This window comes from Haliaeetus leucocephalus, unplaced genomic scaffold (genome assembly GCF_000737465.1).
Source record: "Haliaeetus leucocephalus isolate CR32 unplaced genomic scaffold, Haliaeetus_leucocephalus-4.0 Scaffold210, whole genome shotgun sequence".
Classification (NCBI taxonomy): Eukaryota; Metazoa; Chordata; class Aves; order Accipitriformes; family Accipitridae; genus Haliaeetus; species Haliaeetus leucocephalus.
In genome coordinates this window covers 311,846-336,026 of record NW_010972646.1, presented here as the reverse complement: position 1 = coordinate 336,026, position 24,181 = coordinate 311,846, and the positions used below count along the sequence as shown (strand labels likewise).

General features: G+C 48.8%; 1 protein-coding gene across 1 annotated transcript; it reads right to left on the bottom strand.

Annotated features, from left to right (window-relative positions):
- Positions 1-500: 500 nt before the first annotated feature.
- FRMPD1 (FERM and PDZ domain containing 1) lies at positions 501-24,155 on the bottom strand. Its single transcript, XM_010566454.1, has 15 exons — positions 24,055-24,155; positions 23,097-23,254; positions 20,993-21,095; positions 20,543-20,588; positions 17,951-18,058; positions 13,740-13,835; positions 11,187-11,312; positions 9,950-10,069; positions 9,504-9,640; positions 8,156-8,282; positions 7,664-7,759; positions 6,220-6,402; positions 5,634-5,781; positions 4,131-4,943; positions 501-2,842 (listed from the first exon to the last, which is right to left on the bottom strand). The coding sequence occupies exons 1-15, from the start codon at positions 24,153-24,155 to the stop codon at positions 501-503; spliced, it is 4,704 nt and encodes a 1,567-aa protein (XP_010564756.1).
- Between the last annotated feature and the right edge of the window lie 26 nt (positions 24,156-24,181).

Sequence of the window (24,181 nt, the reverse complement as noted above, 5' to 3'; positions counted from 1 at the left end):
CCACAGAAGGTGGACAAAGCAGCCTGGGTTCCTTCATATCGGGCCAGGGTGGGATTTGACGTGACTACTTCAGAGTCTGCCTGTAGAGTAAGGAGTGAGAGGAAAGGAAGGCCAAAAGGCTCCCGTCTTTCTCCACAGAAGAAGGCTAAGGCAACACCTTGGGACTGGCCACCTGCAGGGCCTTTGGGAGGTGAGGGACAAGCCCTAGGCAAGATACGTAAGCCATTTAAGTACTCTACGAGTTTGCATATTACATACAGATTGTGTATGCAGAATTACACAAAGCTAGGCTTGGAGGGCAGTATGCCCTGCCTCATGACCATTCCCCGGACAGGGCAGCTCTTGGTGGAACTAAGCCAACGGACGTGGCCACATCCTTCCACGACCATTCTAGAGCTGTGGGGCTAAACATCCTGTGGGGGAGAGCCTGGTAGTGGACACAGGGAACATAGCTGGGCTCTTCCCCACCCAGTGCACTCGTGTGCCATCAAACAGCCCCGTCACACCAACGGGGGTACCCTGACCTGCTGCAGGAGACAAAACATGGCAGCTGTAAGGGCTGTGTGTTGGCGGGCGAGGAGCTTGGTACCCAGATCTGGGCAGCCTTGCCGGCGAAGCTGCTGGTGTACAGCCTGCACAAGCTGGTGGTAGGTGCCCACCACGTCCATGAGCGCAGCCCCGAGCTCCTGCTGCCTCTGCCTGCAGAGCTGGCAGTGTGTCACCTGGAAGCAGGCCACTGCCAGCTGAACGAGGTGGTCAAATGTCACCCTCAGCGCAGCCTGCAGCTCTTTGAGGGGCTGTTCTGTTCTCAGGAGCTCCTGGCAACTGGAGAGCAGGTCCCGGGAGGCTAAGCCAAGGGCACCCTTGCTCTCAGCACCCTGCTCTGCACATTGATCTTGCAGGTGGGTTGCTTTGTTCCCAGAGAGCTTCCCCACAACCTCCTGAAGCTCTGTGGTGTAGGCTAGGAAGCGGGAAAAATCTGCAGGGCTCATCCATGCTTGGTCCTTCAGCTGGCTGAGGGCTTGGACATGAGGGTCCCACCATGCCACATCCCTAGCAATGGAGACTGGGTAACTGCTCACAGGAGTCCCAGGAAGACTGCAGCTGCTGGATGGTGGGGTGGTGAGGGGCCCCAGAAATGTGTTGCAAATGGGGATGGTGGTTTCACGTTCCCCCTTGTCATCAGGCCTGTGGAAGCAGCTGATATAGGACAGCTGACAGCTGCACTTGTCCGTCCTAAGCTGTGGCACAGATGTGTTCTTCATTGTGGAAAAACCCAAGGACCTGGTCATGATGGGGTCAGAAGGGGTCTGCCCATCCTTCTTGTGGTTAAAGCAGAGGAAGGAGTGTTTTGAAGCCCCATGGTCTCCTGCAGTTTTCCCCAACGAGCCCAAGGGAATTGGGCATGAGGAGACGGAAAGCCCTAGAGTCAGAGGAGAGTCTTTCCCCATGTCAGCAGCCTGCTCTCTGGGAAGAGGAGTCTGAACAGGCCGTGGCTGTCTGAGAGCCACATTTCCTGTATCTTTTCTGGCCTTTTCTTCATCCAGCCACTGGCTGCTTACCAACTCTTTCTCAAAGGGTGGTCCAGCTGGGGATGTTTGCATCTCCCTTCTGAGAGCATCAGCCCCCAGGCACCCACTGGTATTCTGAGAGGCCAAAAGCTCTAGTGGGATATCTGCCCTTTCCTGAGATGGGCTGGGTGATGTGAGGTCTGTCCTCACTCCAAATGAGAGCCAGGAGAGGCGAGTCACAACCCCTGAAGTGCTGCTGCAGTCTGTTAAGAGCTGAGTTGCATCTGGAAAACCCAGGTGATTTTTATTGTGCACTTTCTGTAAGGCCTCCTTGTTTATCACTGGTCTGCTTTTTGCTTGTGACAAGGCATTGTCACTGCTGTTTTCAGCACAGTTGTCACAATTAGCTTTTCTTTCTTCACAGGGAGCTGGCAGAGGTTCCTCACACAGCGCTTGCCTCCCAGCTGTGGGGAGGAGTTCCTGGTCCTGGGCCACCTCACGGGGAGAGGCCATACAGGGGCCATGTTCTGATGGCAGCAGTGTGTGTTCGTTAGCAGGGCAGGTCACCTCTTGGCCCAGGAATGGGGATACATCACCAGCCTTGTGCTGGGCCATCACTTCACCCACCTCCTCCAGTGCCACTCGGGCCAGCCAGCCTTCAGTGGCCACACAGCTCTCCTCACTCAGCCACCCAGTATTTGTCTTCATGGAGGAACTTTCCTGGGCAGCTCTGCTTTGTGCCCCAGGAAGGGGCACTGCTTCCTCCAGGAACAGAAAAGGTGGATGTACAGCATGTGCAGGTTGGAGGCCACCGTCCACATGTATGTCAATGCCTGCACTTTCCTCCCTGTGCTGGTCACCCTGCAGGCGAACAGCTGAAATGGAAGAAACCACTGAGTCAGTCACTGATTTTGTTTCCATGGTGTCAGGCTCCATTTCCATCAGGTCTGAGGGTGGGTTTGTGCTAGCAGTGTCTCTCTGGGCCTGGGTGGTAGCAGGAAATCCCAGCTCTGCATCCTTCTTGATGTCCTCTGAGGAGGGTGGAGTGGGGGGCTGAGCAAGGAGTGGGGCTGGTGGTGGCCAAGAGCAGCAACTCTGCAGAGAGCCTGGCAGAGCCAAGGGGAAAGTGACCTGCGAGGTGTAATCGGTTTTCAGGAAAGATCTCCTCTTCCTCAGGCTCTTAGCGTATGTCAGCTCCTTCTCCTTTCTGTGTTTCTCCCTTGCTGTCTGCCTTGTCATCAGGTTTTCCCCCAAGCTGTAACACCTTGGTTTATTTAGGATGCAGGAGGAGGAGTTGTCTGTACCCTCCCAGGACGTCATACTGTAGCCTGCTGGCAAGAAAAAAACATGCAAGTCAAGAAATAGCGCCAGACAGCAGAATATCCACACATCTACACAGTGGGCCAAAAAGCTCTTAATACAGGTCCTACAACTGCAGACATAAATGTTTGGCAGCACAGCCTGGCTCCCAAGTACCAAAGGAAATTGTCTCTTATGTTATGATCAAGCACCTACTTGGAATCAGCTATGTCAAGAAAAATAAAGAGTCTGGGCCTGTGGCTACAAAGACTGAAGTCCACGATTAGTGATGAAGGGCACTGGATAGTCTCTCACCTTGTTTACTGGAGTCAGTTGATCTGACTGCAGGCACAGCAGCTATAATTCTCAAGTTAAATTTGGTGGAATTAGCAGCAGCTACAGAGAGCACTGCCTAGAGCTGTAAAGTTATTAATGTTGAATAGAAACATTATCAGAGATTCCTAGCCTGGATATTTAGATGATAAAAATTTCCAGAGATTACAATTTTGTGCCTGAACATGGTGTTGTTACCATGCATGAATGCAAAAGCCAAAATTGTTCTAACTACACAAAACATATTCTTAAGAAGTTCAGTTAATGTGGAAAGAGCTGATCATTTCAGAAACAAGAATCCTCTCCTTTCTGAGAAAACACAACTACCAGGGAGCTGCTCAGCCACAGGACTCCTTGACTCAGTTATGTGACATGCCCCTGACCCAAAAATTACTTTTCATCTTAGGGTGTATGGAACAATAATGTTTTACAGCTTTGAGCTTTCCTCAGCTTGAGGGAAGATAGCAGAGTGAAGGTACTGCCTGAGAGTGGGAATATTTGCCGTAAAGCTCCCTGTCAGTGCAAGGACACACATCTTTCCTGTATTCTGTTTCTGGGACTCATCACTTTTTTCATCACTGGAGATTCAGCCTACACAGAAGGATGCACAGAACTTCCTCATGCAGCATGTTGGCTTTAGGATCAGGCAGAGCCATACAATAGTATTCTGGAATTCCCGCAGAAACCTGGGAACTTTCCAGAATTCCAAACTCATTTGAAGACTGACTTTTTCTGGAATCCAGTGCTTGGATGTGATGACAAATCTCCCTGCAAAGTTGCAGCTCTGACCCACGTGTGCACATCCACTGTATTTCTGCTGAAGAGTGGCTTATGAAGAATGGGTGTTCAAAGGTCCTTCAAAAATCTTAGGAAAACTATGAAGAGGTGAAAGATGATCCCTCCAGGAAGACTGACACAGGAAACAAGCAACACCCTAGCCCAGAGGGTGGAGGGAAGGTGACCTGCAGTGAGTGGGTGAGGCTTTACCTGCCAGGGCATCCGGAGGGCTGAGCCTGTCTGCAGCATCATAGAACTCCTCCTCAGAGCTGGTGTCACCAAAGCCCGGGGGCGGCTCCAAAATGAGGTCACTCCCCTCTGCCGTCTGCTCTGTTCCACATGGTGCCTTTTCCTGGGCAGACCCATCTTTCCAAGGACTTCTGGGAGGGCTGTGACTGATGTTGCTCCTCTCCACGCTGCCTCTGGGGGATGTGCTGTAGCACAGGCTGTAATAGCCCATGGTGTTTCTCTCAGACAGCTTGGTCTCCAGCATGGGCGCACCAACATCCTCCCCTCTCTGCTCAGAGGGGCTGTCTTCACACCCAGGCTCCTCTACATGTGGTACCTGCAAGAAACAGAAGTAGTCTCTGTTTTCTGCCCTGCTGGAGCCTCCTGCAGCACTAATGGGGAAGAAGCTCTTGTCTGAGTTGTTCATCTCCTGCACTGTTGGTGTGTAGAAGTGGAAGAACTCTGGCCTGGAGGAAGAGCAAGCTTCCAACTCATCTTCCTCTAGTGCATCCATAGAGTCACTGGAGCCACTTGTCTTAAATCCTCGACTCTCAGTGTTGGCTGAATCTGAAGCCTCAGATGTGCTGTCTGTTGCATTGCCACCCCCATCGCATTGGTCACTCCCTCCAGCTTGGGGCTTTGTTCTGTCCTTCTCCAGGCTGTGGAGCTCTCTGAGCTCCTCGTTGCACTCAGGATGGGCACTGCTGTATGCTATAGGAGTGTCCAAGCAATGCTCTGAGGAGGAATCCAGCTCCCAGGAGTCTTCAGAGTCACTGCAGGTTCGAGATTCGTACCCTGGGATTTAAACATATCCATCAGCCTGTCCTTTGCGGTGGCAAGGAAGAACAGCCAGACAAGTTATGAACTTGTCTGCACAGCAGGGACTCAAAAATCCCAGAGAGCTCTGCCCTCACTTGCTCATCAGCAAACAAGGTGAAGATGCAATCTGACCTGCAGGGCCATAACCTGTCAGCAGAGGCTTGGTCCCTCCTGCCTGCTTTGCCTAGTTTTACTGCAGGGCAGTACCCAAGGGAGCTGCAGAACAGCTTTCGTTGCCGAAAGCCTCGGACTGCAACCCCTATGAGGCTGGAGTTACCCTGACAAGGGAGAGGACAGCATGGCAAACAGATCCTCTCTCTCCTCGCTGACGGATGCCAGTAGAGGGGAAGTTGTTCAGGAAGTTGGTAAAAGAGCACAAGTGCTCAGTGACAGGTTTGCCATTTTGCCGACAGGCCCTCAGCCTTCACTTCTTGGGAAAAGCTGACAATTACTGCTGCTCTTCCCCTGCCCGACATGCCTGGGGTTGATGGAAACCTGGCACTGCCTGCACCAAGGCCAACAGTTTTAATAATTGGCCACTGCACACCCCTGGGCTACTGTTCTAGCGTGATGCTATTCCCAGGATGGAATAACACCTCTAATGCTGGAGGATCCACCCACTTTCTCCCCACCCCTTGGCAAAAAAATGGCTGGGTTTTTTTAAACCTTCTTCAGCTGAGACACGGTGCAGTTGCTGGTTTTTCTCTCCCCAGGTAAATATGGAGACATTTGCATCCACGAACAGTCTGTAATAGCCAATGATGAGGCAGACAAGATCTTTTGCACTGTTTGATTCCAGCAGCAGAGTCAGCAGCTTTTTTTTGGGGGGGTGGGTGGGGAGGCAGGGGGGAGAAAACAGTAAAAAATGTTAGAATAAACAAATATTGTTTATACCACAATCTGCAGGAACATGCTGTAAACGGAAAAGACACTCCCTCTCTCCCATACTGCCATCATTGCAGAGCACTCTGTTTTTGCATGAGGCACAGAGAAACAAGAGAAATTGTTTTTCTCGCTTTTTGTTTATTTGATATGTCTCACTGACGGAGGACCACAGGAAGAATCACTTTTCTTCAGTCATTTTGTATTCTTCCTACAAGCTTTCCCTTCTCACTCTGTTCTAAGCCTTTTGCACTGATGACCACCAGCTAAATGTCAGATTTTGAGAAGAATAGATGGTGTGAATGACTCCCCACCTTGTTCTGTGGCCCCGACACAGCCACAAGCTGGCCATCAGGAAAGCATCGCTTACCTTCAGATCCTGCAGGTAGATTTTCACCATGCTCACTTTTTCAGACTCCTCCGTAAGCTCCACCCTGCTGATGTTTGCAAACTCTGCCAGACTTGTTATGATGTTGAGCTTATTATTGATAATCTGGCTCACCCCGTACTTGGCACCCACCAGCAAGGCAACGTACGATTCTCTGTCCTGTAGCTGTAGGGGGAGAGGTTAAATCTGTAGCCAAAATCTGAGCAGGAACCCATTTACCTGTGCTGGGCAGGGACTCTTCAGCCACCCGATCTTATGTGGTATCTTTTAACACTGGACTCTCTTTACAGCTGGGCTGCAACCAGCTGCAAAGGGAGCCCCTCGTTACTTACAGGTTGTCAGGTCACCTGCTCCTGGCCATTCTCTTCTCTGGCTTGGGGACCGCCAGTTCCCCTGTGCCCTCAAGGCAGGTGGCCCCAGAGATGCACCAGCCATCTAGCAGATCCAAAGAGGTGGTCAGCAGCAGGTTGCTATCAGAAGTGTCACCTGGCAGGCTGCACCAGATGGACCTAGTGAGACCTACTGGATCTAGCTAGAAACTTCAGGAAGGCATTTTTGGTTTTGGAAGAAATATCAACACTTTGTTAGGATCAGACACTTAAAAAAATTAATTAATGCCCACATAATTTGGCAGAAACACTTCAATTTGCACACAACTATAAACCTAGGCATTACTGCAACCCATCAGTAAGGTCCTCCTCTGGTACAGGCTTACTTGCACTGCTCAGCTCTCTGCACAAAACAGCTTGTGGTCCACAGTTCAGTACAGATCCAAGTGGGAACAGAGAAAAAAAAAGCCCAAGAAACCTCTTGTGAAAAGAGCAGTGTTCTCTTTCACAGTAAGGTTTAAGCGTGGCCAGTATCTTTTCAAGAGTTTTTGAAACCTCCCCAGATCTCTTAAGTACTTTATGACATACAAAATGTAGACAGAGCTCATCTGAAGAGCAAGAGCCACAACTTTCAATTGGAAAAAATATGCATAATTATTATAATGTGTAGGCTGATATGTTATTCACTTCAATGGAACTATGCTGAGTTACCCCAGCAGAGTGCCTTACCCATATTTATCATGATGTCCCAGAACAGGGAAAATTGGTGTGACCGGAGCTGGCTGAAACGGCATCACCAGAGCTAATGCTACATTTTCTATGAGCATCAAAGCAAAGACAGGGAAGGAGACTCAGTAAGAGGTTGCTAGTCTCACATCAACAGTCAGTTCAGAAAAATATTTAAACATTTCTGCTTTAGATAAGGTTTGCTTTGGTTAAGACATGATCTACCCACTGGTAAAGAAAAAGGGTTAAAAAAGCTTCTTGTGCCCTATCTTTGCAGTTATTGTCCAAGTACACTGCCATAAGAGATGCATAAAGCAAGGCAATAAGACAGTATGTCAAAACCAAATTACATAAGTAAACAGAACTCGTACCATCAGGGTGGCATTAAAGATCTTCCCATTGTACATCTTCAGGTCTCCCAGTATTTGCAAGTAGCTCAGGCGCACTTGGACTGCTGCGAGCATATGCTTCGTTTTGCAAGAGAAGAAATACCGTTTAGAAACATGACATGAATAAGGTTTGCCAGGTAGCCTGTAGGCCAGAAGATGTTCTTTTCACACAGGACTTAGTATTTGACCAACACATCTAGCTTGCTCTGGATAGGCAATAGATCTGTACAGGACCATCCCACACTACCACATTTGCCATCTGGCAACCCCACAAACAAACCGCAACAGAACACACTATGCAGAGAAATTGGAGTGCATGCACAGCACAGGAAGTTACAAGAGGAAAAGATAGGAGAAAAGCCCCAAGTGGTCCCATAGAGAGGAGACCCATGGAGGAAAGACATTGCCTCTTTGGCCCTGAGAGATGCTGCTGCCATCCTGGGAGGCACCTTGAACCCAGGGGACGCATACTACCTTCTGCCGAGGGTCCAGTAGCACCTGGTTCCGCTTCATGTGGTAGCTGATAGCTTTCTTGATATCCTTCCCTCTCATGTTTCGAAGCAAAGTTGGTGAGATGAAGTTTTCGATTCCCCAGTCCTTCCTGCCAGAAAGATGGGAAGGGATCAAAGGGGGTCCCAGCTGTGCTGTCCGCCAGCAACGCAGGAATGCACAGAAGGGCAGCTGGCCAGAGGCAGAGAAGGGCAAAGGCACCGTGCCAGTTCAGGTGCTGGTGTTACAGGGTGCTGTAACATGTCCAGATGGCTCATGCAACATGACTGCCTCACTCAAATTCACTTCTGTTTGCATCTGCTACTGGGTCAGGAGATAGGTTTGGACGAACACACACTTCCATGCAGAATACATGTTTTTACATGGTTATACAGGAGACAATCTACAAGCTTAGTCAGCATAATGGTCCCAATCTGTCCTTGCCACCCAGAGGATGAAGATTCTGTCTTTAAATTCACTTTACTTTGGTTACAAGATTACTACTTTTTAGCATCTCCAGTTCCCTAGGCCCAAAAATGTGGGCCATCTGTTCTGCTGAAGAGTTTATTCAGCCCAAGCATTAAATATCCAGGAATTAAGAATGCTGCAGTTGCCTGTAGTTGCTTCTAACTCTCCACTAACTGCACAGAGTTGGGTATGCCTGGCTGTACACAAGGAACCAGTGGTGCATGCATGGGCTGGCAGAGCATGAGTGGTGCAGTTACCACACAAATATCTGTTATTTAATGATTGACTCATCACAAGTTCTTAAAGCAGGGTTGTTCTTTAGGGGAGGTGCACTGACATACACCACAACACACCTGCTGCTTGCAAAAGCATTTTTCAGGATTTTTTTTGCATATCCCATTACTTCACAGGACCTATCACTTATACTGAAATTAGATATTTCTGATATAGTTGTGGTGGATTAAGAGATGTAAAGTGCTGGCTGTGCAAAGTACTCTCAACTACTACATGCAAATCTTAGTATACTGGCAGGAGCGGCCTGGGTAACCATAACTATGTGAGAGATTTGCAATTTCATGTCCCTGCTCTAGCTACAGATCAGAACCTCCCTCTGCTTAGGGATGTGCCCAGATGTTATACTGTCCATATCATTCAGGCAGCTCAGCAAGTTAAAGACATGGAGGCTTGTGAAGCCACCTTGCCCTACAATGACTGGCACAACTAGGAGACTGCAGTCTCTTTGATTCAGAGACAGTCTTCTATCCAGACCTAAAGACTGGGCAAACATAGAGCTGATGCCACTTTTAGTTGGCTCCTTATTGTGCCAGGCTTAGTCACAACATAACACAGAAATCTGTGAACTTACTCAATGTATTTCAAGGATACTTTCTGTGGCTGAGCACAAGCATAGATCCTCTCCTGTATGTGCAGAGCAGCCAGGCGTAATGCCACACTGCATTTCATTTCCACAGCAAATCTTTCCTGAAGCACATCACTGCAGCTCTGGAACAAACAGAACTGAGTTAGCATGATGATGGGAGGTCAAGAAGTCATCAGGATAAGACCTCTGATATGACTACTGTGTGTCAAATAAAGGGAGTCACCCAGCTCATTTCAATCTCATTCTGGTAAAAAGCCAAGCATATAAGTTGATTTAAGAATTTAAGGCAAAATGAATCCAAATACTCTGTTCTTAATTGCTCTGCATTTCGCGTTCATGTGATTGAACTGGCCTGAAGTATGCTTTGGTTTAAAGCAGAAATGAGAATTGGGTGAGAAGAGATCCTGAAGCATGGAATGCCTCAATTTCACCTGCAGGTAGAGATATTCGAAGGCTATTGGGTCTTCCTGCAGGAGGTCTAAGGGATCCTTTGGGACAAAGCAAACTCTGAAGAGGCACCGGTAGTCGTGAGATTCTCTTTTTTGGACCACCTGCAACAGACAAACAGATCATGCCACAACTACTGCTGTAGTCCCCCCCTTCATGAATGCATAGTAGGCCTCTGGCTTGTACGAACTCACAGAAATCATCTAAAGCTACTGCCAAGTGGGATCGCTGCAGATTAACCATTGTCCTTAGCAAATACAAGGAGACATTGCTAGCATTTGTAATTTTATCTTTGATTCTTCTTCTGGTTTTCAAGCTACCACAGGGAGAAGGAAAAGTCCTTTGACAGCAAAACTTTGATAAATATCTGTTGATCTCATATACTTGCAGTATTACCAGGACAGAGGCTTCAAGGCAGAGGAAGGGGCAAGCTTCTCTGCTTTTAAGTTCAGTCATAAGATACAGCAGCCCTAAACAGACACCTGGATCATCATCATAATGTCAGTACAATGTTAAGACCCCTGGGTTGTACATTAGCATATTTTATTCTGGGTGAATGCCATACAAGCTTACCAAGTAAAACAAAGCAGAAATTCTCAGGCACATGTGGTCAGTGGTTGGACGGTGTTAGCTACCGAACCTCTCTGCATCACAGTGGATCACCAACAAGTCAACAGCATGGAGATAAGACTCCCAAGTAGGCACATTCTCACAAATTAGATTAATCGAGAATTACTAACAGAGCTAACCTCATGTTTGCAGGACACAACTTTTGATTCAGAATTTAATCAAAGTGGCACCTGGCTGGGTTAAGTGGCACCTCTCTGACTACCTAGGGAACTGTAAATATCTGGGTATGCAGCTATTTTAAGATGGTCTCAAATAGTCATCTGTAGATATCAGCTGGCAAAAAGCATGCTCAGGTGCGACTGCTATACACAGTTCAAGCAATAACAGCCCATGGGTATTGCTCTGTGGGCTCTCTAAATGGAGCGAGACACTTCTGAAAGCACCACTTCTCCAGGGGCTCTGATTAATGCAGTGGTAACACATGTGACAGGCAGAGAGAAAAGGACAGCATCTCTGAAGATGGGGCGCAGCTCACTCGCTGTTGTGACACCTGCAGAGCTAAGCTCTCCCTGCACCTCCCTGGCCACAATTCATTGGTGCTGGTGCCCCACCCCAGCACATCTGCAGGGGCACGTGAGGGGCTCTTCTCACCTGCTCAATGAGCTCCTCCTCATGCAGCAAGTGGATCTTTGCCACGTTGTACTGCTCCTCTAGAGCAAGGGCAAAGTATGCGATGCTCCGGATGGAGAGCTTCTCCTTCAAGGTGAGAACAATGTCCTGGGAAGGGAAGGCACATAGATGGTCAAACAGAATTTAGACACAGTTGCTGAGCACTGCTAGCACACCGCATGAATGTGGATGATTCTAGCCTGCCGCTGGCAGCTGTGTGGGACAGCACTGAAAGGGCAGTGGCCAGACACAAAATTCTCTGCAGCCAAGAACATGCTTGGTGCTGCAACACAGAATGAACTTTTTACTGCTGTTTCACAGGAAACCAGTGCCTATATGATGCACTGCCTTTCCCTCTTCAGTGACAGCTTCTGAACACATTGACCTAGACAGACCACAGAGAAAACCTGCAAGTTCATCAGAAGTGGAGGTACAGGAGATGGCAACCTCTTTGGGACACCAAGCGCAAGCTCGGCAGTTAGCTGCTGTGCTGTCCCAGCTGGACATCTGAGCAATAAAAGAATATGCCAGCCAGGCAGTCACCAGGACGGTGGTCAGAGCCACCCATGTCCACTGATGCCAGCCAGCTGGTACGGAAGGGAGCCAAGGGAACTGCAGGGGAAGCATAGATAAAGGGAGGACAACACATTTCAGTAGATCAGGAGGACAAGGTAGGGAAACTGCAGCTCACTGTGGTAAGAGTGCAGTAAGATGCAAACTTCAAGGTTTAATAGGCATCAAATCCATTTCCTAGAGTTGCATGTCCTGGGCTGCTTCATGCTGAAAGTTTTGGCTTTACAGTTTTTAGTTTGGTGGTGTTGGAACACTTTCTGTCACCCTTGATCCAAATGTTTGCTGTTACCCATTCTAGCTTTCTAGAACTCTATGACACTTTTTGAAGAAACTAGAAAGAACTGGTGAAAAACATTTCTCCCCACCAATAAACAAGAATTTGAGAGCATAACTGTGAAAATCTTACCAAATTTGACTGAAACTGATGTTTCAGTTGTATGGAGAATTCTGTTGGAATACTAAGTGTCATGGAAATAGCTAGGTTTATTTTTGGCAAACAGAAAAAAAAAGCCTTGACAGTACAAATGGAAAGACAACTCCTTTGACTCACTCAACCCTCTTGAAGTAAGCATAAATGTTTGACTCATCTCAGTTTTAAGCAAGGATCTCTCAAACAACAGGAGCTTTTGAAAACAGCTAACTTAGGAGGCTTTTTACCCATTTGAGTGTTTCTGTGAGGATGCTGGTTAAGGGTTGCACTCAACTCCAGCAGGGAAAAATTTGTTCCAGGTCAGAGGTGAGCAACTCAAGTCAAACATGAAGAGCTAGCTAATCCATCTTTTAGAAGTTAATCGCTTGCAGGTGGGCATTCAAATCTCTCTTTACAATTCATCTCCCCTTTCCTTACTACCTCCTTGCTTTATTTCATCATTTTCTTTTTCCCTGATCTGCAAGTCACAAGACTTGCAGAGACTTACTTGCATGAGAGACCACAACAGTTTTGTGAAGTTTGGATGAACTAGACAATAAACTCCTTTTTCAGGAACATTTTCAGTGCATTATAAATAAAATCTCCTTGCTTTTCGCCTTAATATTTTTTCAGCCTGATAACTCCAGAATATCTGTCTGTCATGCATCTTTTCCACAGTAACTGCACTGCTGTAGGACTTCATATATCCTTTAAAGAAATTATGGCCTCCAATCACTGTGCACAGGCAAATCTTATTAACTCCAACATAAATACTGAGCAGCTCTAAAGATAAGGCTAGAAAAACTTAAAAGTTGTAAGCCTACGTCTAAACATGGCAATTATGGGAAGTGCTAGATTAATGGCTCTGGAGAGCAGCACCTTGTATGATGAGAATGATGGCAACTTGTCTATAATGCCTCCAAGCACAAGTGATCCTAGGGAGGTTCTACTGCTTTTCCATCTCAAGGGGTTAATCAGTTTTCATGTCTCCACAGGGAAACGTTTTCACCAGTGCAGAAATGAGGCTGGAACATGGATAGGCACTTTAAGTAACAACTGGCACAATTGCACTTGCTGAGTTCACGTGATATCCAAACCTGGACTCCGCTGTCCAGGTCCCAAGCCAGGAAGTCTTGTTCTCCCTCTCAGGGATGCACGTTGTCACTGCTACATTAAACAACCTCCTCTGTATTCTGCCACATGGTTTCCAAGGAAAGCAACGTTTGTGCAGACAGCTGCTGATCTGCCAGTCCCCCACCAACCTGCCCTCTTGCCCTACTTCAATCACACTTAATGAAGCTGTAGTGGCCTCATCACCAAGTTTCCACAAGTTCTGTGAAAACCAGCTGCTGAGAAGAAAACAGAGATGAACCAAAGCAACACCTCCTCTGCAGGAAGGGCATGGAAAATCCACATGCTCAACATCAGTTGGCAATCCAGTTCCCACTAGCTGGCCAAAACAACCAAGAAGTTGCAAGTTCCACTGCATGCACGTTTGCTACTGGATTGAATTCAGGTGGTGGGAATGAAGACAGACAAACAAGCATCGTTACCTTCACAGTAGTGCTCATCTCAAACCTGAAAGCCTTCGTCTGTCCATTTTCCAAGTACACCTTGAGAACGTTGGGCATACAAAGAAGAGAATTCCCCTGCAGAACAAAAGCAACAGCACTAATCGTTGGACATTAAGCCTCTGGGCAGTAGGCTGCTCTGCCTGACACAGCACATCCTCATATAAATCAAAATTTTTCTCTGCTTCTGCAATCCTCTTCTGCGGCACCAAGCTTTATTCCCTGATTATGCTTCTGGCACAGAAGGGAAAGAGAGCATAACAAATGCCTTTACCATAAACTCCAGCCAGTGGAAGAGTGGCATGTGGCCCAGTTATGCCCACTGTTCAGTTCCCACATGGCACAGGAAGATCTGGCAGGTACTGAAAGCTGAGAGTCATCCTCCCTGCTCTTTACCAGAAAAGCAGTGATGTCTGCTGGAAAAGACACCTTCCCATTACCAAGCACCAGGCAGCACTAACCCCCACACCGACACTTTCCCACTGGCAGCAGCGATGACTTCAAGAGCTACCCAAACCTTCCATGCTACCATGAATAGATCTTGCACACCATGGGAAGGCTGTAGGATTCAGCTAAACATGCAGTGGTACTTTTATTGAGCATTCCCCTAAAATTTGTGACTCTGGGGCTTCCCAAACAGGAGATGATGTCACCAGAGTTTGATGAGATACGTCTCAAATGCATTAGACAAGGCAATGACTCTCATAGCAAAAGCACCTCCATTGGGTGCTCTGAGAAGGGTTTGGGAACTTGGCCTCTGTCCTCTGGGGCTGTCTCGAGCTGCACCTTTCAGCTTTCCACCTTACTCCTTTAGTAGAGCTCATTTGCACCTTCCTTCTTTTCAGCCTTATTCTTCTTGTTGTTCAGTGCTGAGGTTTACTCCTCCACCCTTCGACTTCCCATTCAGCATTTTTTTCTTACATTCTTGGGCCAGCGTGTTCCTCCAATCCTAGAGTTTATCTACTTGTCATGACAGTCTTAAGGTTGAGAATGGCATTTCTAAGATGATCTCCCCTGTTTCATTTGCTGTGCAACACCTTATAAATCTCAGAACCTTGGTCCCTCTTAATATACCCATATACCCTGGAAGTACTACCAGAACAAACACTTCTGAATCTTGTTCCTTGTTCCTCCACTCCCCGTTTTGTGGGGTTCAAGCTGCCTACAGTCATCACTGAGAAAAAAGAGTGAACACTGCCACTATTCCTGAGCCCAGGCTCTAACTCCTTTGTGCTAAGTAGCACAAACACATCACATCTTTGACAGGCTTTGGGTCCTCCATCAATTTCAGAAAAGCAATGTTGGTTTACACCAACTGCACTTTTTCTCTGGTAGCTCCTGCAGGCGCAGGTTATCATATGAATGGGGCCTTGTACAGCCTGCACACAGCAGAACTTTAAATCTATATATAGAAAGTCATATACAAGTTAAGTATCACCACTCTCCTAGTCAGATCCAATGAGCTGGCCAGAACACCCAGATGAGATTTCTCTCCTTTTATGCAGGCTCTAACAGACCACTATGAATTAATTCTGAAAGCTTCTGCTGTGGCTTAAGTAGTTGTACCCCTCCTGTTTTGTCTGGTGCAAGGTTGATTTACTCCATGTTACAGCCAGGCCCACAGCTTCTAATAATACACAGACTGATGCTGACCTGAGGATCCCGAGGGACCTGTCTCTCGCATATCATTCAGTTATATGGAAACCCATAAGAAGTTCACAACAGAAAATGGAGGCTGGATAGCATTGAGGCTTATTAACAATTCATGTTCCCAAACTGGAGTTTCAGGTTTCAACTGCAGAAGGCAGCCTCTGGGTTCCTTCCAGTTGCCACAAAGATCATTTAGCAATGCTCCATTAAGATGACAAGAGTAGTACATTTACTGAAACAGGAGGCTTTGCAGTTTTCCAGGGAGTAATGCCCATTTTGGCTGTCTTAATACATCAATCCGATGAAAGAAGAGCAGCTCTAAAACACTCAAGCAGAGCAGCTACTCTCTATGGTGAATAGTGCTTTTCCAGAAAGAAGTCATAAATATGCAACAAATTTTTTTGCTCTTCCTTTGTGCTAATATTTTACTGCTCAAAACAGGGTCCGTATGCAACTGGTGATAAGGGAAGCTAACACCAGTGGGACCTCAACACCCAAATGAATTTCTCTTACCTTTATGTTCTCATTAAATGAATAGCAAACTATAGATTAATTGTGTCCCTCCTCTGCACTCGCAAAGGTATGATTAACCTAGTTTGGCAGAATATTGATAGAGGCTTTGTACGAAGTGCAGAGTGCAGCATCCCCTCCAGGAGTCCGCCTTCAGACCTCTCAAAACCTACCTTGCAATCAGTAAGTGAATGGCACGGATCTGAGACCTTCATGCACTGCAACACCAGTGCCCAGCCTCTGGCTGAAACAGCTCCATGGAAACTCCCAAGCAGATACTAGTGTGAACCTCCAGCTATAAGAAAAAGCAGAGACTGCTGGCATTTTCAAGTCTGGCTGTATCACGCAACCAGCCTTGCCCAAGGCCTCTCAGTCACCTCTGCCTGGGACCACTTCCAGAGCATATCCTCCTCTTCCCTATTCCCTGCCTTGTGAGCTCTGTGGCCTGTGTGTCTCCCCACCACATGAGGTGTCCAGTATCTGGCTTCTGTGTCAGGAAGGGTGGCCCAGCTGCCATAATGCTCAGGCAGGATCCCACGCAGACCTGTCATTAAGATCTGAGGGATGTGAACACAGCCCTCAGTAGAGCAGAGATGAGCCTTTTAGCAGCTCCAGCACATCTGGCAACAACTCAGCAGGAAGGAAAGGATCCCTGGGTCTAGAGAGACTTACTGGCAAACGTGTCAGCAGTCACACCTGACCCTCTCCTGCTCTGGAGAGCAGGCCATAGAAGGAGAAGGAATGCTGATAAGCCTGGAGTCAGGCACAGGTGCCAAAGCATTTGCACTGTGCTTGTCTAATAGGCTGGTGACATCCATGGCACCTCTGGCTGCACCTCTGCCCTGGTGCAGAAGGAAAGAGGAAATGCCTGCCACAGGGAAGGCTCTGCCTGAGCTGGGTCAGGAAAGCTCCCTACCACCAGAGATGGGAAACAAGAGACAGCCTAGAAGAGAAGAAGAAAAGGGCCTAGTGGCTGGTTTATCACCACTGCAAAGTGCAAAGAAGCAAGATTTGGTGAGACCTCAACAACTGAACAGCACTAATGAGTAGCAGACAGGTCGGGGGGATTTTGACCACTGAAATTTTTCATTCCAAAGGGAAAAAGGAAAACTCAACAGAGTTAAAGACTCCCAACTGACCTCAGTCCATCCCAACCACACTGAGCTTAGTAAGTTACGCAGGAAGAAAAAGGAAACATTTAAGAGCTGTTCGCACTTCAGGGAAGCTACAAGTGTTCTCACTGCTTGTCCTTTTCTGGCAGACCCATATCTACCCAGCTCATTTGTCATCAGTGCTAGAAACCCTGTGATAAATTCGCAGCATTCCTCCATTAAACTGTGATCTTGTTTCACATAAGAACAGATTGGCTCAGCTTACAGACTGTCTATTATGGAGGCAGCTGTGAATGCTCTGTAGAAACCCTCTGCAAGGATATGAAACACAACAAGCTGTCACCCTATCAGCTAGAGAACTTACGTCAAATTTAACAGCTAAGTCACCAGTACCAAACTCTCTGACCACAATGCTACCGGAACACTGCTGAAGGCCAGGAAGAGATACTCAAGCTGCTTTCGCAGCAAATAACCCTGACATGGACAGTAGGATTCACCCATCATCTTTAGGGCTAGGTTAGTATTGTGCCCAAACTTAAGTCTAGGTTTACTATGGAGAGATCAGCACCTCAGGAGATGACTACTACATCCCACAGCTGTGTAATGCTGGTTTAAAGTTTACCTGATGGTAAAAGGACAAAAGTAGTACATGCAGGTATTTTCCATTAGTCTAAGTCAGTAAATCAAAGATAAAACCCTCTGGAGATGCCAGTGCTTCCCCCCCGATCACCAGTGAGCCTAGGAAACAAGTTGGGACCAGATGCCTGGATGCATATCCAGGGCAGACTAGGACAGTGAGGATGCAGCCACTCTGTAGGTCCTAGCCATGCTAACCCAGCCCAGCATCTGTCTGCAGGAGAGACTCATTTCTTCCCAGCATGCAGTGCCCACGGTGCCTGTCTGCAGCCATGCCCCACTGACCTGTGTGTGTCCATTCACCAGCACTTCCTCTGCGAACCGTACTTTCACAGGATTTGTTTTTAGCCTTGCCCTCTTCTCTGCAGTAAGAAACGATGACTTAGGCCCTCCCTGAAAAGATAACAGGACTCGGTTGGCCCCTCAGCCTGTTGCAGTTGCATACAAGAGGCAGAGGCCCACAGTACAGGCAGGGGTGAAATCACAGCCCGTGCTGAAGCTGCTCACACCACGCTGCCCGCACTTACAGGAACAAGTGCTGTTGGGACTCTCTCAGCCTCCAGGTTTGCTACAGGCCTTTTTGACTTACCTGGGGTGTTGCTGCCTTCTCAACCCAAACCCAGCTGTCCAACAAGTGGACACACGTCCAACACATGCTGTACACACTCCTAATTTCACTGCACTTTAACCAGTTACTCTGCTTAGGCATCTCCCCAACTCCTGCAATGAAGCCAGGATCCTGCAGAACAACTGTTAATCTACCACCAGCTGGCTTGTAGTGGGCCTACACAGTACCATAAGCCAACACATGCAGAGTGCCTTGCAGTGATGGACAAACCCCCCTGTCAGTGTATCACAAGAACACAGCTGTGTATGCAGCACTTCCCAGCTCAGCTGGGGTTTCTAGAGCATACTCTCATATTTCAAATGTTTAGCAAAACTGCCAACTTGACTTCATTGCATAACCATGCCTTCACCATGACGGGGTCCTACCAAGCTCACAAGACACCACATGAGCCTAGGAACCACTGAGTTCTCGTGCCCAAATGTCCTGCTCTTGTAGAGCATGATATTCCCTAAGAAGAACAGAGCAGTATCCCTCTATCCTCCTACACAACTTCGAGGTAGAGCAAGTCCTACACTCTTGCCAGAGGCACAGGTGCCTCCCAACCTGCCACATCCCATCTTGCCCCGAGGACATTTGGCAAGGATGGAGGAAGGGAAGCAGGCTGGAGTCTGTGCCCAGGCAGCAAGCCCTCCCAGAGTCTGCCGGGCTGTATGGAGCATCACGCCCCGCAACTGTCCTGAGGAGGGCCAAGGCCTCCCACATCCCTTTTAGTGTGGCCAGAGCAGCCCCGGCAGAGGGTCTGTTATCCGTCGATGGGAGGCGTTACCTCTCAGCTCTAAGCACAGCTGCCTTCAGAGTGGGGCAAGAGCCAACCCCAAACCCAAGATCAGCCTTGGCTGTATTTGGAGGTGTCCTTAAAGTGACCTGCAAAGGAAAAAACAAAAATGGGTTCGTGCCCCATTTACTTCTCAACGATGCATGAAGGCCTGTGAAGGATGTTCCAAATCCCGTGAAGGGTTTTCCAAATCCTTTTCTCTCTGAAAAGCCATTGCATTTTTCCCCTTTCGGCAGGCATTCAGGTCTTGCATAACTAACTCTCATTTTTGACTTGATCTCCAGAGCCCAATCAAGCACTGGCAAGATTGACAGCCAATGTACTAGGCAAGGGAGATCAGATTAACAAGAAGGAAGCTACTGTTCAGTGGCTTTGCTTAAAGTCTTTCTGGTTACTTTGGCTTTGTGCACATATGTTGAATACCAACACCTGGGAAACTTTGGGCAGGAAAAATATATTTAAGAGATTTTCTCTTTAATGTACCTTTACTGAATGGCCAAGAAACCTCATGACCTTAAGCCTGAGAACTCCAGTAACTCTTCTGAAGGAATCATCATTCTTGTTTCTAAGAATAAATCAAAATTAAAAAAAACCTCCCAACAAATGAAAAACACTCCCAAAGTGCTTTCCAGGGTGGGGGGTGGTGGGGAAATCCCCCTCAGGCCACTTTCATACATCACAAGAAGCCAAAAAGCACACAAACCCAATTTTGTCCTTGCTTTGCAGCTCAGCTTTTACACACGCTGAAATCCAAGTGGATAAACACATCATGCTGGCAGTACATGCCTTCTGGGGAATTTTATGCTACAGGAATGGGCAATCAGCACCAAAGTTTCGTACTAAAACTTCGCTTCTGTTCCCAAAGTATGACCCACACCCAGGTCCCAGCCCTTAACCAGACAGAGCCTGGAGAAAAAGGGATACGTTTTTCCAGCACTCAGAAAGGAAAACTTAAGAGCTTCCAAGGAGCACCTAGGGCAGATGCTGGGCCTGCAGCCTTGGCACCATGTCCGGGGGGGTCCCCATGGCCCAGACAGCCCCAGCACGTGGGGAGCACTCCAGGCTGTTCTTGGCGGGCTGAGGAGACCTGCCTGCATTCCAGTCATCGTGGCCTCCTGGCCCCTGTGGAGCCCGATGGACCCTCACAGCTCCTGATGGAGCCTCCAGCTCTGGGGACCATGGGCTCAAACCACCCAGCGAGCCTCTCCACGTGGCAGGCTCTGCAAGCTGCCCCGGCCCTGCACCCAGGGCAGCTGTGAGGAGTTACCACCGATTCTCCCCAAAAATCTCCTCAAAAGGCCGCGCGTGAAAGCAGAGGACCCTCGCAGCTCCCCTCGTCACTTCAGTCAGGCCCTCACGTCCTGCGTGCCAGCCCAGCCGCCCCAACTTTCCCTTGCGGGCCACACTGCCGGCCACGGCCATCTTGGGGCAGTGGTGCTGGGAGAGCCAAGAGTGCTGAAGAAAGGCCATTTACCGACGTGCAGCGCAGGACGGTTAGGAGGAGCTCGTCACCGGCCTCCCTGTAACAGAGACATGCAGTCAGCCAGGGTCAGCAGCCGCCTGCGCCTTCCTCCCCAGCGTCGCAGCAGGCAGCACCAGCAACGGCCCTTCGGCCCCTCCACCTCCCCTGTGAGGGAAGGGGTCTCAGCCAGGCAGGGCGCAGCCCACCAAGCACCGACGGCAGAAGAAAGCCGGGGAAACCCCGCTCTCCTGGGCTGCTGTGCCCTTCAGCTGCGGGGCGGACTCGTCCCCGTGGGGCAGGCCCCCACTGAGCGCAGCAAGGTCATCCTCCTCTGTTTGGGGGGGGGGGGGCCAGCCCCACGCAGCCATGCACCTTTGCAACCCTTGGTGAGACCCCAGTCCCCGCGCCTCTCCTCTCAGCCCTCTGCCACCTCTCATCCCCGCAGGCCATGCGGGACCACACCTGATGATATCAGCTGCTCGTCTGACAGACATGTCGTCCACCGCTGTGGAGTTTATCAGCAGGAGCTGGTCGCCCGGCTGCAGCTTCCCTTCAGCGGTGCTCCCTGCGGGCAACCGGCACGTTGTTAGTCACGACAGCACCGCGACGGCAGACCTGACACTCACTGCGAGCTGTTCTTCCCACCCAGCACCCCCTTTGCCTCAGCAGCTGCCTCTGGATGGCAAAATAAAAAGGGGCCGAAGGATGTGGGGTGCCGATGCCAGCTGGGCTACCACTGCCTGTGTCCATCGTGCCTCGCCCGGGCCATCCTCCTGCCCCACAAGCTGCTCCTGCACCACAGAAAAATCACTCCTGTGCGTGTCTTCTCCCTCGTCACGGCCCACCACACGGTCCTCGAACAACCGCCTTCCTGGGGTGCAGCAGAAGGGCTCACAGGGTCTCGCAAAACCACAGGAGGACTGCGGGCTAGCCTTGCCCTTCACCTGCCTGCAAGCCCGCAGAGGCCTCCGGTTAGCTGCTACGGCACGGCATTCCCTCTCTGAGGGGTCTGCACCCAGTGGGTTACATCCCAGCGGCTGAGAATATACAGCGCACAAGCCAGGGCTTGGCACTCCCAGCATGCAGAGCAAGGTGCTGCAGCTGTCCTTGGGAGACGTGGGATGGATTCCCAGCACGGTGAGTCCCCTCTGCAACCCAGGAGAGCACGGAGAAGGTCTCCTTAACCACGCCGTCTGCTGGGAGGACCCCCAACAAGGGAAGAAGATGGTTTCTGAGCTTTGCTTCCCAGGAGAGTAGCAGCCACAGGATCCAAGGGGCTAAGAAGCAGGTGGACCTCTGGTCTGAGAAGGAGGAGCGTGCATGCAGCCCCCAGCTCCACCATAGCCAGCCTGCTGGCCAAGGCACACTACTGAATTTCTCTGCCAGACAGGTTTGCCCATGCACCCACCTAGCACCTGCCGCCTGTCCCTCAAGGGAGACCCTGGTGTCAGGTAGCATACATGAAAGGCAAAAACAAAGACAATAATTTGAAATTAAACACGGGGCTTTCAGCCATGGGCTCCCACAGCAAAGGACAGGAATTAAGGGGACAGGTTTCTTTGTGCCTCAGTTTTAATAAAATGTTGATTCTCTCTGATTAGGAAAAAAGAAAAGCTAGGTCACAGAAAACCTCCTTCCCCACTTCTTAGACCCCAAGACTCAGCTAATTTAGCCACGTTTCACATGGGAAGGGGCATAGAGAAAATTTCACTCAAAAGCACTGTAAAAAGACAGAGACCATACTGCAGTGCCTTTATGCCAAACATCCCACAAGCAAGAGCACTTGGACAGGCCGTTCCCTCAGGCAGATGGGGGATGCCACAGCCCACATGGGTGGCCAGAGGCAGAGCCCAGGCCAGCTCTCCAGGCACCCTCTCCACAATACCTACTTGCCCAGCTTGGGCATAGTCTTTCTCTGGCTGTCACACTCACACCAACAGGTAAAAAGCAGGCATGTTTGTGTACTCATCAAAAAAATAAAAGGTAAATAAAAACATGTTCACAGTTTTTTATTCAAAAACCCCACGCCACCTTAAAAACAGAGTTATATCCCCCCCTTTTATAACTGGAAGAGTTGATCTGCTTGACTAAAGCAGAATTTCACCTGGCCTGCATGTAACTACTAGCAGTGATCCTCTCTGCATTACAGGGCTGTAAGCCCAGAGAGCATTTTCAACAACAGATCACCAGGGCCACTGCAGAGTAAGAACTCTAAGATTAGATGAAGTTCTTCCTTTGCAATTCAGATAAAATACCAGAAAGAACTTTGCTTTGAAGCAGCTCTTTGCATCCCTGAAGATCAGCTGTCTCCGAATGCAGGCAAAGGATTAGCAGTGAAGCTGCCATTGGCTTAGATTTCTTCCATGCCATCAGAATCAGGTGGAAGTTCAAGCACTCTGCACGCCACAGGCACACAGGCTTTTGCCCTCTGTATTCAAGGATCATGTGCCAACCAGAGGTACCTGAGGAACTCATAAATACCTGGCAGGAGTTTATCACTAAGGCCATCTGGGACAGTTCAGGCTTCTCACACCTGTGATTGTAGGGAGAAGGAAACAGTGCTTACCTGCAGTGACAGATGCAATTGTAAGAGGAAGGTTTGGACAAATCTCAAAGCCGTAGTGATGGAGGACCAAATCTTTGTATACTGTGACAGTAAGTTTGACACGGCTGGCAGGCTGGCCACTGCCATCACTGGTGCTGTCTGTCACAGACACTCTGCCCCTGTGAGACAAGAAGCTGGTGATTAAGATATAGTCGGAAGATACTTTATCAAAGGGGCATAGAATCACACAGATACACACACTTCCACATTCAGTGGACTGCACCAATACACAGAGAGGTCAGCACTTCCCTGGGTAACCATGGGTGGCTCTGCACTGTGCAGGCAGTAGGGATCCACCAGGCTGCACAGAAAGCTGAAGATATCAGACCAGTGGCACCAGCTGGTTGTAACCACAACTCTTTCAGCCACCCCAGCCCAGCAGTCACACGGGGAGAGAACTCCAGGTGTGCCCCGCAGCAAGCCCTGACCTCCACAGGTCACAGCAACACCTTTATCAAGCAAGGCTGTGAGAGAATTTACAGCTCTCTGCTTCAGCCAGGATCCAATCCAGCTTAATTTTGATTCACAGACCTTAGGAAAGTAAAACAGCTGTGGGCCAGGATCCCTTGTAAATGCAACCCAGTCTTGCACTAAAAAGATGGGCAAATAGCAAGACACAAAGAGAAGTACAACCCCATCTTCAAGAAAAGCACATTTCACATTGAGCAGTATTGTATTTCTGCATATGTGGCTCACAAAACCAGAATGTGTGAAAGGAGGAACATTGGTCCCTGGAAACAAAGGGGGGTGCTTAAAAACAGTTTTTTCTAGGGACCACTGTATGCAAATTTCCTAAGAACAACTGAAACAATGAGTAAGATCTGCAACCTGTGACTGCCTCTGTTTGTTGCAAACAAGCTTCTGCTGTCTCTAATCAAAGGTGATGAACAGATATTCCTTTCACAAAAAACATGTTTACCTGGATGCACCATCCCGAGAGCGATGAAGCCATTTTGCTACCATTTGCTCTATTCTACATGCTTTGCGTGTTTGGATTAAGTTAGTCTCCAAATCTTCCATTTACCTGAAAGTGACAGAAATCACAG